The sequence below is a fragment of the Barbatula barbatula genome, assembly GCF_947034865.1.
Source record: "Barbatula barbatula genome assembly, chromosome: 2".
NCBI lineage: Eukaryota > Metazoa > Chordata > Actinopteri > Cypriniformes > Nemacheilidae > Barbatula > Barbatula barbatula.
Genome location: NC_136767.1, coordinates 6440892 through 6460004, shown reverse-complemented (window position 1 = coordinate 6460004; position 19113 = coordinate 6440892). Strand labels below are relative to the sequence as shown.

General features: G+C 40.6%; 1 protein-coding gene across 1 annotated transcript in view; it reads right to left on the bottom strand.

Moving 5' to 3' along the window:
- ank1a (ankyrin 1, erythrocytic a) overlaps positions 1 to 18842 on the bottom strand; it is a 155217-nt gene extending 136375 nt beyond the window's left edge. The window contains exons 1-3 of the mRNA XM_079481249.1: positions 18703 to 18842; positions 15090 to 15191; positions 7924 to 8022 (exon numbers count right to left, since the gene is read on the bottom strand). Of these exons, the coding sequence (XP_079337375.1) occupies positions 7924 to 8022; positions 15090 to 15191; positions 18703 to 18729 (228 nt within the window). The 5' untranslated portion in view covers positions 18730 to 18842. The remainder of the gene's footprint in view (positions 1 to 7923; positions 8023 to 15089; positions 15192 to 18702) is intronic.
- Between the last annotated feature and the right edge of the window lie 271 nt (positions 18843 to 19113).

The following is a 19113-nucleotide window of genomic DNA, read 5'->3' as shown; positions in this document are numbered from 1 at the left end:
CGGCCGCCTGCGGATGGGCAGGTCCGGATGCCTGCTGAAGGGCAGGACTGGAAGCCTGCTGGATCGCCCACTGGAAGGCCGGCTGTGAAACCGGGTGAAGAACCGGCAGGAGAACCGGCTGGGCTGGTTTACGTGCCCCCCTCCGTTGCCTCTTCCTCTTCTGCCGAGCCAATTTCCTGGTAGTCGGCTGGAGGAATGAGGTGAAGGACGGGGCTGGCTCCGCGTTGGAGGCCTCCGAAGAGGACCCCCAGGACTCTCTCCTTCCACGCTTGCCCTGAAGACTGGTAGGTGGTGAAGAGGTTGCAGGGTCCGAGGCTGATGGTGCGGTGGTGGTCACCACCCCAAGCTCCAGGGTGTGATCCTCGGGGATGGGGCCCAACGGAGAAGACAACCTCGGACAGACGGAGACACTGGGCTCCGGTCGGCTCATGGCGAACTGGAGCACACCCTCGAAGCCAAGCGGTCTCAGCCTCCTCATCTCCGCGGGCGATAGGGGGACCCTCAGTCCGCTGTTGAACGCCGCCGTCACCTCTTCCTCCCCGAAGAGCTCCTCCACTGCGGCTTCCAGGAACCTGTCCAGGTACTCGTCCCGGTTCAAGTTCCCTTGGCGAATGCTGGAGAGGGGACCAGGCTGGCGAGGCCTTGCAGGGAAAATCACCGCCTGCTGGGTTCTTATGGGTTGGTGCATTCTGTCACGAAATGGTTTTGACAGAACCCAGATGCAGGCAGACGAGGGGTTAAATATAAATGTTTATTAAATCAAACACCCGCAATGGGGAAAAACAAGAACAAAAACACACTAGAAAACAAACACTAGAAACAAAACACTTCACAAAACCGAAACAGGAAACAGGGTAGTCCAACACGACAAGAAACTGTGATACTACCGTGAGACAATAGCCATAAGACAAAAGATAAAGACAATGCACCAACACTGAACAGAGAGAAACTGAGACCATATAAAGGGAGACACTAACGAGGAGTGATTACATGGGGAGAGTGGTGACAGCTGATGGGAATGAAACCCTAACAAGGTGAATTACAAAACAGACGATGGGAATGAAACCCTAATGAAATTACAGGAGATAGGAGGGTGGGGCTGAGAGACATAACAGGAAGACACGTGGCATTAAGTAACAACATAAAGCCACATGTCTCCACACATAACACAACAGAAACACGAAAGACGTGGCAATGTCATGACTCTGCCCAGGGAGCTAGAAGCTCGAGACAGGAAGGACAGAGTCCTAACATCCAGGACATCTACACCAGGCAGTGCATGAGGAAAGCCGTCGAGAATCATCAGTGACTGCAGCCACCCAAGCCATGGACTGTTCTCTCTGCTGCCCTAAGGCAGACGGTTACGCAGTATCCGATCACGCACAAGCTGACTGAGGGACAAGCATTTTCCCTCAGAATACCAGGCTGCAGAACACTTAGAACTTCTGTGAATCTTCTGTGAATACTTGACAGACAAATGATTTTTTTCCACAGGTATTGGTCTGGCTTTTGTTGAAACTAGTAACTTTGGATTAGCACCTATTGTATTATTGCTACTGTATGACATATCACTTATTACTCCGTAAACCGCTTTGGATAAACGCATCTGCTAATAGACCGAATGTAAAATGTCTAAATGTAAATTTAACTGACCATCGCACAGAAAACCTCTCTGTCTATACCATTCACCATGCACTTTAACTCCACCACCAACACAATTTATACCAACTGGACTTCAATGTAGCATGTACTGCACTTGCAGACAATAATACTCTGACAACATCTAGTTACCAACCATTACATCTACACGTACTCTGTGCATTGTGTATTCTGTTGTATATTATTGCGTATAGTATAGAAAGTATACTGTTATTTATAAAATGTCTAATGTGTATTACAGTATGTTATTTGTTAAACGTGTATTGTAAAGGTGTATGTTATTTGTTAAATGTTAAATCACTCACCACGGCCCACATGCTGTTGGTGATAATAAAAGTGATTTGAATTTGATGTAGTGATTATTCCATTACACATGCCACTACACATGCTTTAGCTTTTTTTCAATCAAGAAAGCTCTTATCAAAAATGTTCTAAAAATGTATGTTTGTTCTCTTGTTCAAAATAAAATTAAATACTTTTAAAACAATATTTAAAAATGTGTTTATTGTTTTCAGTGGGTAAAAACGGGTTATTTTTATTTCATAAACATTCATTAGTACCATCAAATTAAAAAAAATTGAAAGAAAGAAGAAGAAACATTAGTGAACAAAAATGTATTACATACATTTTCGAGAAATAAAGTATTTACATTTTTAAGGCTTTGTCCACTTTTGACCATGAAGGAGCCAAGTGTGACCCCTTAATGAATAATCCCAGAAGGTTAAATAAAATGCTTAATAAACAAACAATGAAGACAATTTACACACATACAAAACACCATCAGTCCAAGGCCTCAAGTTTTCCATTTAAGACAGCTTAACATCATAACAAGATCTGGAATACCGCTTTCCCATTTACGGCCTCTACAGTTCACAGTTTTAGCCAGGAATCTATTATTGCTAGCTTCATTAATCGCCAGACTGTGTCCTCACATCCACTCCACCAATTAATCCAACTTCCAGTACCTGAAATGTTTTTAAAACATGCTGTCACTATTAAGCCAAAACATTGCAAGATGTTTTTGTATTTATTATTGAAATGAGGCTAATTATACTACATACATGACTTATTAAAATCATATTGTGTTCAAATTGTTCAAGGTTAAACTTAAATTACACAAAGGCACACTGACCTGTTGGATAGATGTTAAAGAATTAAATAATATACAATCCTAGATTATTTTCCATTTTGGTGGCCTCAGGGAGTCTGTCTTTGACTGGAGATGAGGCTGTTGTTCCGCAAGACGTAGCTGCTGTTATTTTTTCATACTCATCTGTCAAAGACATCATTTCAAAAATAAAAACAAATACCCACAAAATTAAATGTATTTAACAAACATAATGTTTTACCCTGATTGCAGGCACAACATAAACTTATTTAGTGTTGAAAAAGCTGACAATGTTTTCAGCAAACAAAAGTCAATATATATTGATGTTGTAAAATACAAAAAGTAAAATAGAGGCAGAAACTGTAAATATATTATAACTACTTTACAAAAGCGCCTGGGTATCAAAGGTGCTGTGTGCCACTTTTAGCACCTATCGATGAAATTGTAAAAAGCAAACAACAGCTCACTCCACCCAGAGATAATACCTATCTTAACGCTTTAGATTACGGTCTGCAATATACCACCTAATTACACAGGATTCACAGCGTAACTAATGCCAGGACAAGTTTGGCTTAAAATGTAGTGCGTCAGTTCCCGGGGCTGCTTGTTTTGTTCATTTCGTCTTTATGTTTAGGTTTTTTCTAGCACATGGGGTTGTTTTGACAGCACTCCATGTGCCCTGCCCTCCTTGTTACCCTCTCACCACCTTACACCGGGCTTCACTCTCGCCCTATCACTTCACACCTGTTTTCACTCCTGCTGGCTCTTTTCTCTCTTTTTAACTCCCCATGTTTTTTTGTCCTGTGTCAGACCATTAGCTTTTCTAACCACCCTGACTTCCAGTCTTGCAATTCTTGTCTAGTCTTGTTACGATTTGGTTGGCTAAACTCTTGTCTTGTCCAGAACTATTCGCACCCTGCATGGTTTTCTGCTGCACCTGTAGATTGCTGCCCCGGTTACCTCGGCTCTCGTTCCTGCCTCAAGTGTGAAGGATTCCATTGCCACGTATTGGTACTCCCAGCCTCTCCGCCATCATCTCACCTCAGGAATTCGGCAGCGGCTCTCCACCCTCATTGGGGCAGCCTCCCTTCCAATTGGATTATCATCTCTCCCTACGGGGTTTTCTGGTTTGGAGAAACGGTCATCTCTCCCTACGGGGTATTCTAATCGGAGCTACATATATATCTCTCATAGACGCTCTCTCTCACTGAGGAACTCAAAGACTGTCAGGACTACCCGGTTTTCCCCTGGGCCACTCCCCCACCTCTTCCTGGCTGAGCACTCAAGCCTGTTGCTTGTTGCCAAATCTGTCTTGACTCTGTTGTGTCACTTGGTGCTTTGTTATGCTGCAATAAAATCTCTTTTTGTACCCTGCATCTGATTCCTGCGTTTTCCCTCACATTGGTGTATGTTCACTCCATGATTGTTGTATAGCATACTGCAGGTCATGCATACCACGTTATATTAAAATAGTAACCCCTTAGTTTTAAAATACAGTATAAATATATTCTTTATTCCCTAAACTTTGCATATTGTTCCCCTGTACCTACAGATATGTACTTTAGAGGTACAACATTACAATTAGTTACGCTGTAAATTCTGTTTAATAATGCGGTAATCTAAAGCGTTAACTAAATACCTAGACTGCGCATTGGCCGATTTGCTCTGCTGCGATAAGTCAACTTCATTACAGTCCTGGGAGCCTTGTCTACAGAACCAAAAATGTGAATGGGGGAGCAGGGCTTTTTCAGGATTAAAAGCACAATCATTTTTACGTTCTTAACACATTTCAATGGTTTTCAGTCTACATGGAAGACAAAAACATAATATCTTGATAGTTAGACTTAAGACATAATTTTTTGTCAAAGAATTGTGATATTGTTACAGGAAGACACCGGAGGAGGTCTAGAATTTCCAATGGGTGGAGGAGAAGTGGGGGCTTCTGCTGTTGCACCCAATTTCTGTGGTTGGAGAAACAGGGTTAATGTTTGGTTTGAGGTGGGTGACGTGCAATGAAGGGGATATGTGAAAGTGTGGGGCTAATTGGAGCGGGTAGGTGACTGGGTTGACCAGTCGTTCCATGGTGAATGGTCCAATGAATTTGGGACTCGAATGGATAACCACACATTTCATCCTGGAAGGAACCATGTTCTAGGAGTTCCGTAGAGAGTTGTGTGCATACTTGGCCCAGGCAAGGAACCAGTGCTACCTGTGTGGATGGTTATGGCAGTATGATTTAAGGTCTCTCCATATGTCATGGATCTTGCACTCAGCCTGGCGGTTGGCTTAGGGGTGATAACCCGAAGGTGACTGCAACTCCCAGAAGATTGAAAAATGTCTTCCACACTTGAGAAATGAATTGTGGACCCCTGTCTGACATTTGATCTTCTGGGATTCCGAAGTGACGAAAAACCAGGTTGAAGAGAATCTGTGCAGTTTAGAAGGCAGTGGGTAGACAAGATAGGGTTACCAATTTACAGGCTTTGTAGAATCAATCGACTCCATAAGGGAAACGCAGAGCAAGTGAGGAACAAATATTTTGTCCCTCAGAACCTCTCGGCGCAGCGGGCTGATGACGAGTGGATTCTACTTCTTCCTCCTCAATAGCCCACTGAATGGGTTCGACGATCATGGCTGGAGGGAGCATGGGTTCAGGGTTGGAAGAGCCAGACTTGTTGGTATAAACTTGTGATAGTGCGCATGCTTGCACATTTTGAGTTTCTGGGCAGTAAGTGACTGAGAAATTGAAATGTGTAAAAACAGAGCCCATCTAGCCTACCTGGAGTTTAGACATTTAGTATGCCTCAGACACTCTAGGTTCCTAGTTTGCTTCCTCCAGTGACACCACTCTACTAGGGGCAGTTTGATGACCAACAACTCCAGGTTTACAATGTCATAATTTTGCTCTGCATTACAAGTTAAGTGAGAAGTAGGCACATGGATGAAGGCGTGGATGATTCCCCTGCCGCTGGTAAGGCACTGCTCCTAGCACAGGCTTCCACTTCTACAATAAATGGCAGATCTGGATCAGGGAGACATAAGGCGGGTGCAGCGCAAAATTCGCTGCAAAGATGAGGGCTTCGGAATTCCAGGACAGATTTGGGCTGTTTGCTGAGCATGGAGCTGAGTGGATAGTTAATGGAACTGAATTTAGATATGAAATCTACAATAAAAGCAAAACCTAGAAAACTATGAAGCGCACTGACTAAAGTAGGTTGTGGCCAGTTATTGATGGCGAACATCTTCCCCTGGTCCATTTGGACACAGTTCTTAACGATGAAATATCCAGGAAAGAGAATGTATTATACTATATACTGTGTGAAATAGCAGTATATTGTAATATCATACAGATGCATTATATGTATATTTCCTTGTATTTCAAAGTGAATGAGCTGTGTTTTAATTTTATATGTGCTTTTCATCTTATATCATATTAGGAATCTCTGCATAATAAATAAGCATTATTAAGCGAAAATTAATGCTTTAAAAGCTTGAGTTTTAACAATACCTCATGTAAAGTTTTAAAGTGTTACCATCGATAACTAGAGCTGAAATGTTTCTTTACTCCACAGAAATCGTAAAGTGTTTAAATAAATGAGAAAGGAAACTTTGTGTTTTTAATCCAGAAAAGGCACATCTCTGTTATTCACTCGTATGTGTTAATAATGTGCTTTTGCCAGGACTGTAATGGCGGCACCGCTAAACCTAAAAAAGTATAGCACTTTTAGCATAAAGACAAATTGCAAATGAAGAAAAAAGCTAACCGAGTAAAAGTTTAAATCTATGTGTTAGTTTAGATTTAAATAAAAGTTTCTACTTACCTTATTGTATTTCAGTTTCATAAAACAGAACAAAGGACGTGTGAGTGGTGGAGTTCAGGCAGCTTTTAAATTCCTTGCGACTTCCAGGTCTGTTGAGGACTAGGAGCATTCTGGGAAACGAAGTCCTTTTCCTAGGGTGCATTTTACGCTATGTTCTCTCTTGGCTTTTTTTGACACGAGAAATTTACATTGGTGTTGTGGTTATAAATAGCAGCCAGCAATGACTTCAGAGGCAGTATTTGTACATGAAGGCAGCTCAGAGAACCAGAGTCAGACAGGTTTCATAGTAGGGGTGTTCGATTCCGGGTTTTTGGGAGTCGCCTCGGATTCTCAACTCCCACTTTTGGAGACGATGGAATCGACACTTCGACTCCATTCACTGTCATTCAAAACAGGTCATGAATACGACTATTAAATAAATTAATGTAACTTCACATGTTTGGCAACTTTTGGCTGGCAACCAATCCCCAAAGTTACTAGCAAATACACATGAATTTGTGCAACAAGCACACCATCAGAGTTTTTTGTTCTGTCAGACCAATTACCCGTTTTTGGTCCTAAACCGTTTTTGCAATAACCAATCACGTATTTAAAAGCTACAATTCTATTTAAAAACTACAATTCTACTAAAAACTAGCTTTTTAAAAGCTTTTTTCGATAGAAATGTAATCAAAAGTTATCGAAAGTGAAAATTAAACTTTAATTTAAACAAAACCATACTCCAACCAGCGATTTGGAGTTATATTAACCTAACCTATTTTATTTTTTCAAGCTTGATCCTGAGCACTGCTTTATCTGCTTTTCAAAGAACATCATTCATTCACAAACCTTAAACCCCAATAAAAATTATATAAAAAGATAATCCACAATAGTTTTTTTATTATATTATATTATATACTGTATTTTATTATTTGTCATCTTAAAAATGACTTTGTAACAGCATTATAACAACAACATTACCCACCCAGATCTGAACCAAACTATGTGCTTCTTGTTGCAAGCCTAACTCAAGCCAGGATTTAACAAGACTGATGCATGACTTTTTATTTATTTTGGCTGACCAGACTCACACCATTACCAAGCTTTATGCTGTTGGACACAAGACTGTAAAAAAATTGCCTGGATTAAGCCAGAAGGGCCCAATTTAAAACAGATTAAGCCAAGAAAGTGTTTGTGTGGCTGTCACTATTGTGAAAATATTGCCATAACACTTAGTGTCTGCAAAAATTGCCACCTGGTTAAGTATTTTGTTATTTAATCGAGTACAATTATATTTTTTAAGCATGGCTTGAATATACAAAACATATGTGGGGAAACTGTAGGACTATCACTTACCTTTGTAGTTGTCTCAAGTACAATACCGTGATGCAGAAGCTCCAGCACCATTTTAACATGGCCTTCCTTTGAGGCCAAATGCAGCCCATTAAGCCCATTCTGCGAAGGAAGAGAAATAGTAGACTTACATCCCAAAGAGTACCAAAAATAGACTTTAGAATAACTACAGTAAATGGTGGTTTAATTTATAGATCACTGCTAATGAAACACAAAGCACACTTTCAAAAGACATCAGCCAGTGATGATGATGGTGATGATTTAGATGGTAGTCTGGTGGTCTATGTGCTGGGAAGAATACAAGCCATGTGGGATAGGTCTAACCTTACACAGCCTTCCTTCAGCCTTACAGGACATGTGAGGTTGGACCTTTCTTTCATTGCTGATATTATCCCCTGTGACTTTAGAGACCACTCTTCCCATCTCAATGTAAGTAGGAACAGATAAGAAAGAGAGTCGATAACGAAACTTTTGAATATACATGAAACTGTATTAAAAGAACACCCTATGATTAAAATTGTCTACACTATATGTAAACAACTGTTTCTGGCAATTTTACAGCATTTTACTATTGCTGAATTATTACAATCCAAAGGTTTGGACACATTAACCTATTACAATCTTTATAACAATAGTATGTATATATGTGTAATAATAATAATAATATAGAGTAACCACACCTCTTTAATACTTTGTAGGGCCCACCTTTGCCCCACAACAGGCTGGATTCTTTAACTGTGAGAATGTGCGAATCATTTATCCATAATCTTCTCAGCACTGTGCATGTTCAGCTAGTAGTTACTTATCCTTTGACTCGTGTCTACACTCATAGCTAGATATGTACTGTACATTCTACCTGTAATGAATGTTCAGGGCGAGTCTGATCCATTCGAAATTCTCTCTTTAATGTTAGAACACAAAGATATGGCAAGAGGTTGAGGCAGGCAGCAAACTGTCATGATTCTCGAGGGGTGAGACAAGGACAGAGGACCCAGGTGCAGACAGCGGGTAAGGGGTTAATATATATTTAATAAATAATAAAACAAAGACCCACGTGGGGTAACATAACATGGGTACTCTAACAAGACAGGACTAAAACTACCTACACTTAAGCAGGACTAAAATAAACTAAAAACATGAACATCAAAACTAGACTAGACTAGACTAACAAGACACGTGAACTCACCACACAAACCACAATGAACCAGCACAAGACAGAAGACACAAGGGCATTAAATAAGGGAATTATCAAGATACGGAAAGGTGTGGGCATGAACTAATTAACAAGCAATAACGAGGAAACGAGAGGAAGGGAACAGAGACGAGACCGGAGAGTGTTTGGAAGTCCAAAAGGGCCAAAAATACCTCTCTCCACACAAAAGATGAGATTCTGTCATGATCCTGCCACTAAACCAAGAGAAACATGACATGATGCGGCAGAATCATGACAGCAAACAATCATAACCGTGATACCAGGCATAGGTCAGGGCAGGTGGCAGTAATCCGATTCGGTAAGACAATCGAAAGGTAATACACGGAGGCACAAGAGTACACAGATAAGCGCTTAGAAATGTAGCCGTAGCACAAGAAGACTTCGCAAGGAATGAGAGTAGAGTCACTGAATATATGGTCCCGGTAATTGTGATCAGGTGCAGCAGTAATCATGGTGCAAAGGATTCTGGGAGATGAAGTCCCAATGTAAAAACTAGGTGAACGTGCTCTCTGGTGACCGGAGAGTGATATCGTGACAGAGCCTCCCCCCCCTCCAAGCAGCTCCTGAAGTGATGTCTGTTCTGTCGGGGTTTTCCTCGTGGTCTGAGGGCCGGTTTTCCCCGATTAGATCTGTGGTAGTAATCGACCAATTTCGGGTCAAGGATGCCCCCATCAACCCATGACATCTCCTCTGGACCGTACCCCTCCCAGTCCACTAGGTACTGCAGAGTAGAACCCCAACCTCTGGAGTAAAGCAATTCTTGAACTCAGAAAGCCTCCTACCTGGTACTCCAGCATGTTTGAGCAATGACACATGGAAAGTAGGAGAAATTCGATAGTTAGAGGGGAGTTGCAAATGATAAAATACCGGATTATCTGTTTTATAATTTTGAAAGGACCGACGTAGCTGGGATTCAGTTTCTTGCAGGGGAGTTTGAGACGGATGTTCCTGGTTGAGAACCAGACACATTGAACGGGCTTGTAGGTAGGAGCATGGTGCTTGGGAGAGGTGAACGTGAGCCTCCTTGCTTCTCTGGAACCAATGATCAATGGGCGGCACATCTGAAGGATTGTTGCCCCATGGGAACATAGGAGGTTGGAATCCAAGCACATACTGAAACGGGGTTAATCCAGTTATGGATGGAGTTAATTGAGTATTTGGCCCATGGTAAGAAATGACACCAGTCTGATTGATTCTGTTGAAAGTATATCCTAAAATATTTGGTTAATTCTTGGTTTAAGCGTTCAGTTTGACAGTTAAGATGATGTGATGTCCAACATCTTGAAGAAAGCTGCCCAAACCCTAGAAGTAAATTGTGGAGCTCTATCGGAAACGATGTCCTAATTGTTTGGCAGTTTCAAGAGCCGAGGGCAGTTTGGGCAAAGAAACAAATCTGCATACCTTAGAAAAGCTGTCAACGACGGTGAGGGCTGTAGTATTGCCTAATGACTTGGGTAGGTCGGTCACAAAGTCCAGGGTGATGTGTGACCAGGGTCGCTGGGGAATGGGTAGAGGCCGAAGAAGACTTGCATGAGCTTGTTTGTAAGGTTTAGCAGTGGCACAAAGGTGACAGTTCTTAATAAATTTGGGCGTATCCCTAAATAAGGAATCCCTTAATAAAATGAATGAACCCACTGGATGACCCTCTCACGGAGATTGAGCGGAATGAAGGTACCATCGGGTGGACAGGTTGGTGGGGGAGGGTGGTTGGCATTGATTAGGTTGATCTCGTTTATGATGTCCCACTGGATGGGACCTACAATCAGATCTTGAGAGATGATGAATTCGGGTGGGTGGTTAGTGGGATTGGAGTTAAACTGTCTTGATAAGGTGTCAGCTTGGAGTTAAATCGGGTAAAAAACAATGCCCACCTAGCTTGTCTTGGATTTAGTCTCCTAGCTGTTAGAGGTATTCGTGGTCCTAGAGGTATTCATGGTTTCTGTGATCTGTGAGAACCACAAAAGGATATCAAGCCCCTTCCAGCCAGTGACTCCTCGAGTGTGACCTTAATCGAAAGTAATTTGCGATTTCCCACATCAAAGTTGCGTTCAGCAGCATATAGTTTACTGGAGATGAAAGTGCATGGGTAAGGTTTGGGTGGTGTACCTTGTTTCGGGGAAAGAATTTGCTCTGATGCCCAAATTAGATACATCCACTTCAATCACGAATAGTTGTTCTGGGTCTGGATGATGAAGGATGGGAGCAGTGGTAAAGCACTGCTTTAAATTTTTGGAAGCTTTTTCCACTTCTGGTAACCAGGTGAGTTTGGAGTGTGTTCTTTTGGTCATTGAAGTAATTGGTGCTGCTACAATGCTGAAGTTCTTAATAAATCTTCTGTAAAAATGAGCAAAACCAAGGAAGCTATGAAGTTCCTTAAGCGTTTTAAGTTTGGGCCAGTTGAGAACTCCTTGTCCCTTCTTTGTTGTCCATGGTGTTTCCTTTAGGACTGATCATGTATCCAAGAATAGACACGGTAGTCTGGTGAAATTCACATTTTTCAGTCTTGACGAAGAGTTGATTTTGGATGAGAAGTTCAAGAACAGCCTGTACATGTCATGGGTCTTTAAGTAGATCAGGATGTCATCTATGTAGACATTGACAAACATGTTGAGCATGTCTCTGAACACATCGTTCATGAAAGACTGAAGGACTGTTAGCAAGACCAAATGGCATCACAAAGTGACCAGTACTGGTGGAAAACGCCGTCTCCAACTCGTTGCCCTCTCTGATGCAAATAAGATTATAGGTGTGGCATAAATCCAGTTTGATGTAAACTTTAGCGTCCTTTAATTGTTCAAGAGCTGAGTGTACTATTGGTAGAGGATATCGGGACTTGACGGTCATCTCGTTAATTACCCTGTAATCAATGCAAGGACGTAGGCTGCCATCTTTCTTGCCCACAAAGAACCCTGCCGATGCAGGAGATGTGGAAAGTTGGATGAAGCCCTTGGCCAATTCCTCTTATATGTAAGGGTTCATTGCACGGATCTCAGGTTCTGACAAAGGAAAAATTATACTTCTGGGTGGTGATGATCCGGGTGTTAGATCAATGGTGCAATCACTGAGTCGATGAGGTGGTAGTTGAGTAGCCTTCCTTTTACTGAAAAGCGATGGCTAAATCAAGATATTCTTCAGGAACGTTGTCAAGTACCTGAGGAGATTCCGTAATCTCTGCTGAACGGACCTGAGCAGGATTGTTGGTTGTGAGATATGTTGTAGCGCAGGATGTGCCCCATTTTAAGATCTTATTGTCTTGCCAGCAAATTTGTGGATGGTGAAATTCTAACCAGGAATGTGCCAGGATGAACTGATTACACAGTGATTCAATAACAAAGAATGGAGTACGCTGGGAATGAAGTACGCCAACCTGCAAAGTTACCCTTTCTGTGATCAGTGTGATGCGTCCAGTGCCCAGAGGTCGTTGTTCTAGCACGGAAACTGTCAAGAGAGATTTATTGGGGATTAATAGGATGCTGTGAGAGCGAGCTACTTCAGAGTCGATTAAGTTTTCTGCTGCCCCCGAATCGATTAAAGCCTCAGTTAGCACGGTACATACGTTAAAGCTCAGTTTTATAGGGATAATTAAGCAACTTGTAGATCTCATAGGGGTTATAGTGGTACTCACCCTCCCGAAGGAGGATTGGTTAGGACGTGTTGGGCAATTGATCCTCGTGTGACCCCATTCTCACCGCAGTACAGACATATATGTCCCCTGAATCTGCGATCCCTCTCCTCAATGTTTAGATGAGTGCAGCCGATCTGCAGGGGTTCTGTATTCTCAGGAGGTGAATGGAAAGTGAAGTGATCTGAGCGAGTGGATCTTCTGGCACTTATCAGGTTATCCAGACGTATGGCGAGTTCAACAAGTTTATCCAGATTCAATCCCTCATCTCTACATGCCAACTCAGACTGGATGTCGTGGTTCAGAACTCGATGGAACAGGGTTTTTAAAGTGTCCTCCCCCAAACGGTTTGTGCAGTAAGTGTACGAAATGTCAAGGCGAACTCAGCAAAAGTGTTTCTCTGCCCTGGCGTAGAGACAATAGCTGTTCTCCTGTAGATTTGCCCCCTTCAGGATTTTCAAATACAGATCTGAGACGCTGTTCAAACGCTGTTGTAGGTAGTTCCCGAGAAGCTCTTACACGGTACACGGCTAAACACTTAGAAATTGAGTTGTAGCAAAACAAGACTTCGCAAGGAATGATTGCAGAGTCACTGAATATATAGTCCCGGTAATTGTGATCAGGTGCAGCGGTAATCATGGTGCAAAGTATTCTGGGAGATAAAGTCCCAATGTCAAAACTAGGTGAAAGTGCTCTCTGGTGATCGGAGACTGATGTTGTGACACTACCTGTGAAGAGATTTTTCTTTATCATGTAGAGAATAATGTCATCATCTACAAGTTTTCTTATTTGGACATCCATTTTTGTTGTTGTGGAGGTCACCCTTGTGTTGTTGTTTTTCCTCTCTGAATGTACCAATTGTTGATTTGGCTACTCCTAATGTTTATGCTATCTGTCTGATGGTTTTGTTTTTTTAACCTAACTATGGCCTGTTTCACTTGCAACCGCTTCCAAAGGCAAACACCACAACTAGAATCAGTCTTTAATAAAAGGGCAAATCCAAATAATCCATTCAACAATGAAACAAAAGCATAACTTAGACACTGGAGAAACAAATAGCAATATTACATAATACGGACAAGGAGGACTCAGCAGAGCTGAAGGCGGGGACCAGAGCAGAGGCAGAGCTGATAGGAGTGGAGGCGGCAGCCAGGATGGAGTCAGCAGAGCTGAAGGCGAGGACTGGAGCAGGGCCATAGGCAGATCTGACTGAGCTGAAGGTGGTGCCCATGGTGGCAGTGGCAAAGCAGAGGGTGGCGATCAGAGCAGAGGCAGGTTTAGGTGGTTCTGGCTGGATCGGTGGCCAGAGTGGGCCTGGGTCTGGATTGGGATCAGGAATGAGTTCATGGAGCGAACTTGATTCAGGAACGGTCTCTTGAACTTGACTAGGTTCAGGAACAGACTCTTGAGCTTGACTGGGTTAAGGAACGGACTCTTGGGCTAGAATGGGCTCAGGAATGGACCCTTGGGCTTGACTGGGCTCAGGAACGGACTCTTGGGCTTGACTGGGCTTAGGAACAGATTTGTGTCTGGAACTGGACTTGGTTTACGGAAATATTCATGGACTAAACTTGGTTCAGGTTCATGGGCTGCAGCAAACTCTGGGGAGACTGAGGAACAGAGTGTAAACCACACACACCACAGAGCTGTAACCACCACATGAAGCATATTAGCACTTTTATACATTGACTCTCTCTTTTCCAGTGCGTCTTCGCAGGCATAGCTCCATTTCTTATTTACTAATGTACCTAATGAATCAAAAGTGACACTGTATGCAGAATATCAATTTTGATATTACATCGCAAAAGATTGAAACTGATGTTTTAGGCTTCTGGAAAACAAACAGAATTAAACATCTAGTAGCGCTTACATCCAGTAAAACGCGACATGAGACCCACTTGCACTGCCTGTCGTACCTTTTAAACCCGAAACCGTCACATGGTGTAAAAAAGGTTGGTGACCCTTTCCTAAACTCTTCAACCAATTGATGTGAATGCACTCTGAATAAAGCTGAGAATGTGCACTTTAAGACAATATTCATTATATAACTGTAACTTGATTACAGTTTGGTAAACAGCTAAAATAACAAAAATAAAGTGCCTCTGTCCAAATATGTAAGTCACTATTTCCTGTTCTTTGGGTTTTCAACGTCCTTTGGAATGTGTACTTGCCTCCTGTTTTGTTATTTAGTCCCAATTATGCTCATGTGATATTGTGTAAATCTAGGCAATCAAATAGGACCATGCTCTTCTTGTAACCCAATCATATTGTATACATGAACTGCTACATACAAGCAATTTGTTTTAAGACTTGGCTAAATGGATGTTGTTGTACCTGATTGGCTATGTTTATGTCAATCCCATTCTTGATGTGGTCTAGAGCCTTTTCCAGATTACCTGAGCGAGCTGCACGTAGAAAACTGGTGGCTGCATCAGTCTGAGAAAGGAAGCAATATAGGAAAACAGATTTTTTAGGAATTTGATTTTTTTCTTGAAAATAACTTTTTCAAAACACATCTTTCTATTAAATATTTTGTAAAAGCAGAAACAAACTGTAAGTAATAATAATTATAAATAGATCACTTAATACTTAGCACTTAAAACACCATAAAATTGCTCATAACATTTTACTGATAGGTAGCACTGTCCACATTTCTATGAGGCAAACAAGATGTGCAATTATAAGGCTAAAAAGTGGCAATGTCCGACCACCTTTCTTCTGTGTCCTCGGACTGTGCCATCCACATTTCAAATTTGGTGACAATACATTGTTTAGAAGTTATAGACGTTTATAGCCTTTTTTTGTAACTCCTGACCTGTAGGGTGCTCTGTTTCCTCAGGTCGGGCCTCTTTGCGTGCTCTCCGGAGACGGTATAAGAAAACGGTTTGAGGAATCAAGAATTGGCCCTAAATGCTACATGCAAATCAAACAAACGCTCTAGAACGAGTTCAGAATAGTATATTTTTTATTCATCGTCATTAGCCAAGGATTCAGAGGAAAAAATGTTTCTGCAAGCATATTGTTCAAAATGTATGAGCAAAGATGTAAGAATTTTTTTTAACTAGTGGTTGCCCTGGAGAGTTGAAGTTAGATACTCCAAATTGCTACAGTTACACATGAAACTGTCCTCTAACAGTGTGCCCAATTTGGTCTGCAATGCAAGGACGGAAGAAAAATCAAAAAACAGATTCAGGGCTTGACGCCAATCACAAGAAAAACACAAAATATTCATATCGGACACACATAGGGTAAGTGCGATGTGGGCATTGTGGCCTGGGCTTTCCACTGGGCTAGATCCACACTTTACACTGCCCTCTTTTAATGCATCACACACTAGGTGACATACTCGTCTGTCATATGTTTAACAATGAATGCTACAAGAAAAGGGAAACATTTTTAAATTAGGATAAGCGTGGCATGTATGTGGTGGCTCAGGTAGGGAGTGTCTCGGGGACGGCTCTTTGGGGCCCAAATTCCTGGGCCCTGTGGCACATCTGCTTGATGGTCAGTTGTAGCATATTGTTGGCATTTTAGGGACAATAAAACATGCCATGGCCAAAGAAAGGTTTAGAGTGAGCCCTATAAAACCGGATCATTAATAGCTGTATTATCACTTTTATTTTTATTGTTGGTATTATAATCATTAATGCTACTACTACTATTACTATCTGCCCTATTCCTAATCATCCAACCTGCCTGATTCCTCATATAATTCAGTTTATTGTTTATATTGTAAATATTATTACCATTATTAATAATATTACTATTGTTACTATAAGAAACCTTCCCCTTCCTCCCACTCCCCCTTATTAATGATTAATTGAGATCATCATTACTATTATTCTTATTATTATTTCTACCTCTATTATAATCATTATTCATTACCCTCCCCATCCTCTGTTTTTTATTACTATTTATACTCTTGCTATTTTATTTAAATTTTTTAGTATTATTATTGTTATGTCTGTTATACTTCTTTACATATTCCTTTGCTTCCACACCCAGTTACACAAACACGTGCACAGTAATAAAACAACATAATTAAAGCCAATATGAAATGCTTTAATCAACATAGTTTTCCTTTCCTGTGCTGACATAATTTACTACAGAAACAAGTTCACGCAAGGCTGGGTCTCCCGAAACCTTCTTAACGCTACGTCATTCTTAAGATTTACCTTAAGAGGGGTAGCAACATATTCTTAAGAACGACGTAGTGATACGAAGGTTTTGGGAAACCCAGCCCAGGTAGTTTTAGAAAGCTGGACATCCTGGGAGCATTTTATCTGACAAATTTTTACACATTTTTACACATTTGTGAGTAAGTTTAAGGAAAACACCTCAAAACGTATCATGTATTCTAATAAAAAAGCTATAATCAGGAAACAGAAAATATTTGAGACAATATGCATTATTGTAACAACACATGTTGAGCATTCACAAAACTAAAGCAGTTAAACTGAAAAAAGGTCCTATACTACATAGAAATATATAGGATGCATGTTAGCAACTGACATTTCTTGGACATCATTGAATAGTAGAAAAACATTTATAATTATTGTTGTTCAATTTAACACAAAAAATATATATTTTCAATAATTTAGGAAAGCAAACCAAACCAGAAAGCCAATTTTTCCTACTATGGTAGTCAATAATTGTTAAGAAATGTCAGTTGAAAATTCTTCTAAACATCGTTCAACAAAACAATATAATTTATGAGAAATTCACTCATAATTTCCTTTCTGCGTGAACCCTTTAACATCAATGTATGTGTATGGTTACAAGAGATAAAGCAATGGCAGCAATGTAGACCACACCTAATTATTTGCAGACAGGCTTCAAAATTAATCTTAATCAAAAGCCTGTCTGTGTACTACTAAACACTAACATAAAATATTGAACTTTTAGGCCTAAATGATCTAGTCCAAATAGAATCCATTAAAGAGTATTTGACAACTGAAGTTTAAGTGTCCTTGTCAGTATGATATAATGTTGTATGGTTTAATGTCAGGTTGGCACAACTGACTGGACAGACTTCCTATAAATAACACTCTAGCAATAATGTTAACATGTTTATGAAATGTTATTAGTAATATTAGTAAAAAATATAAACATTAGCAGCCCAGGGAGTTTCATTTGAGATCCAAATGCTATGCAAATATCTGAGTTAGTTCAAACAGTTACAGTTAGCATCGCTAATAAACATCATAGAATAAATGGGTTTTTTTTCCAAATTTTTATAAGTATTTTTCCTGTTTTCTAGTATGTCTTATTTCTTTCTATTAGAATTTCCCTACAGTGATGTCCTATTCCTCTATCAGCAAAATAATAAAAATAAAACAGAGTATTATAATAAGGTCCACACCAGATTCAAAACTATCAACATATGATTCAATATATTGGTTATAAATACATTCACTAAAGGTTTATATTTCCAGTATTGACTACAAATTCCACATCCATAACGCTGAAATCACCTTACAAAGTAGTGTAGACAAGTTGGGTACTCATGCCACAGACAAAAACATCTATTCAGCTTTTTAAACAACTATTAAATATTATTTAAAAAGATGTACAGTATAAACAATTCAAACGTGTCCATTACCACTTATGAATTTCCCTCCGATCTTGTCCATCCTATTAGTGATGTTCTCAACATCCTATAGTAGGCTACTATATATGGTTTACCTTAACACTTATCATATTCAAAGATGTTTTTCTACAGCATCTAGTTAGTAAGTATTATTTTGTAAAATAATACTTTTGACAGAGTAGGTTACGCTTTGTCATCTTTAAAAACATATTTGAAACGATTATATGACAATATGACTCCAATTTTGATTTAGGCTTATTAGGAAACATGACTAAATGGAAACAATGGAAACAATGGATTACTATTATTATTAATCAGCAAGATAAGTAAAAAAGTCTTCAGGCTAGTTTTACTTACTCCACAAATGTTGCTCTTGGTTGGCATTCTAGCACACACCTTTCAACTTTCCCTCTCTCTCTCTCTCTCTCTCTCTCTCTCTCTACCACGCTGTCTTCTCTTGTCTTTGCCTCTCTGGTTTTCCGTGTAATGCTATCTGTGTGTAAGGGTCTGGGCACTGCCTCTTTTCCCCGACACACTCACAGACTGTGAGTGGATGGGTGGGACTTGGTCTAAGAGGCCACATGGTTTATCTTCAGAGAAATGCAGGCTATATCGACACTCACACACTTTTAACCAAAACTAGATAATGCTATAAGTCTCTTGACCTCGATATGAGCAGGTCTGCTACAACGCAAAGAGGCTTTTGTGTGTGTGTGTGTGTGTGTGTGTGTGTGTGTGTGTGTGTGTGTGTGTGTGTGTGTGTGTGTT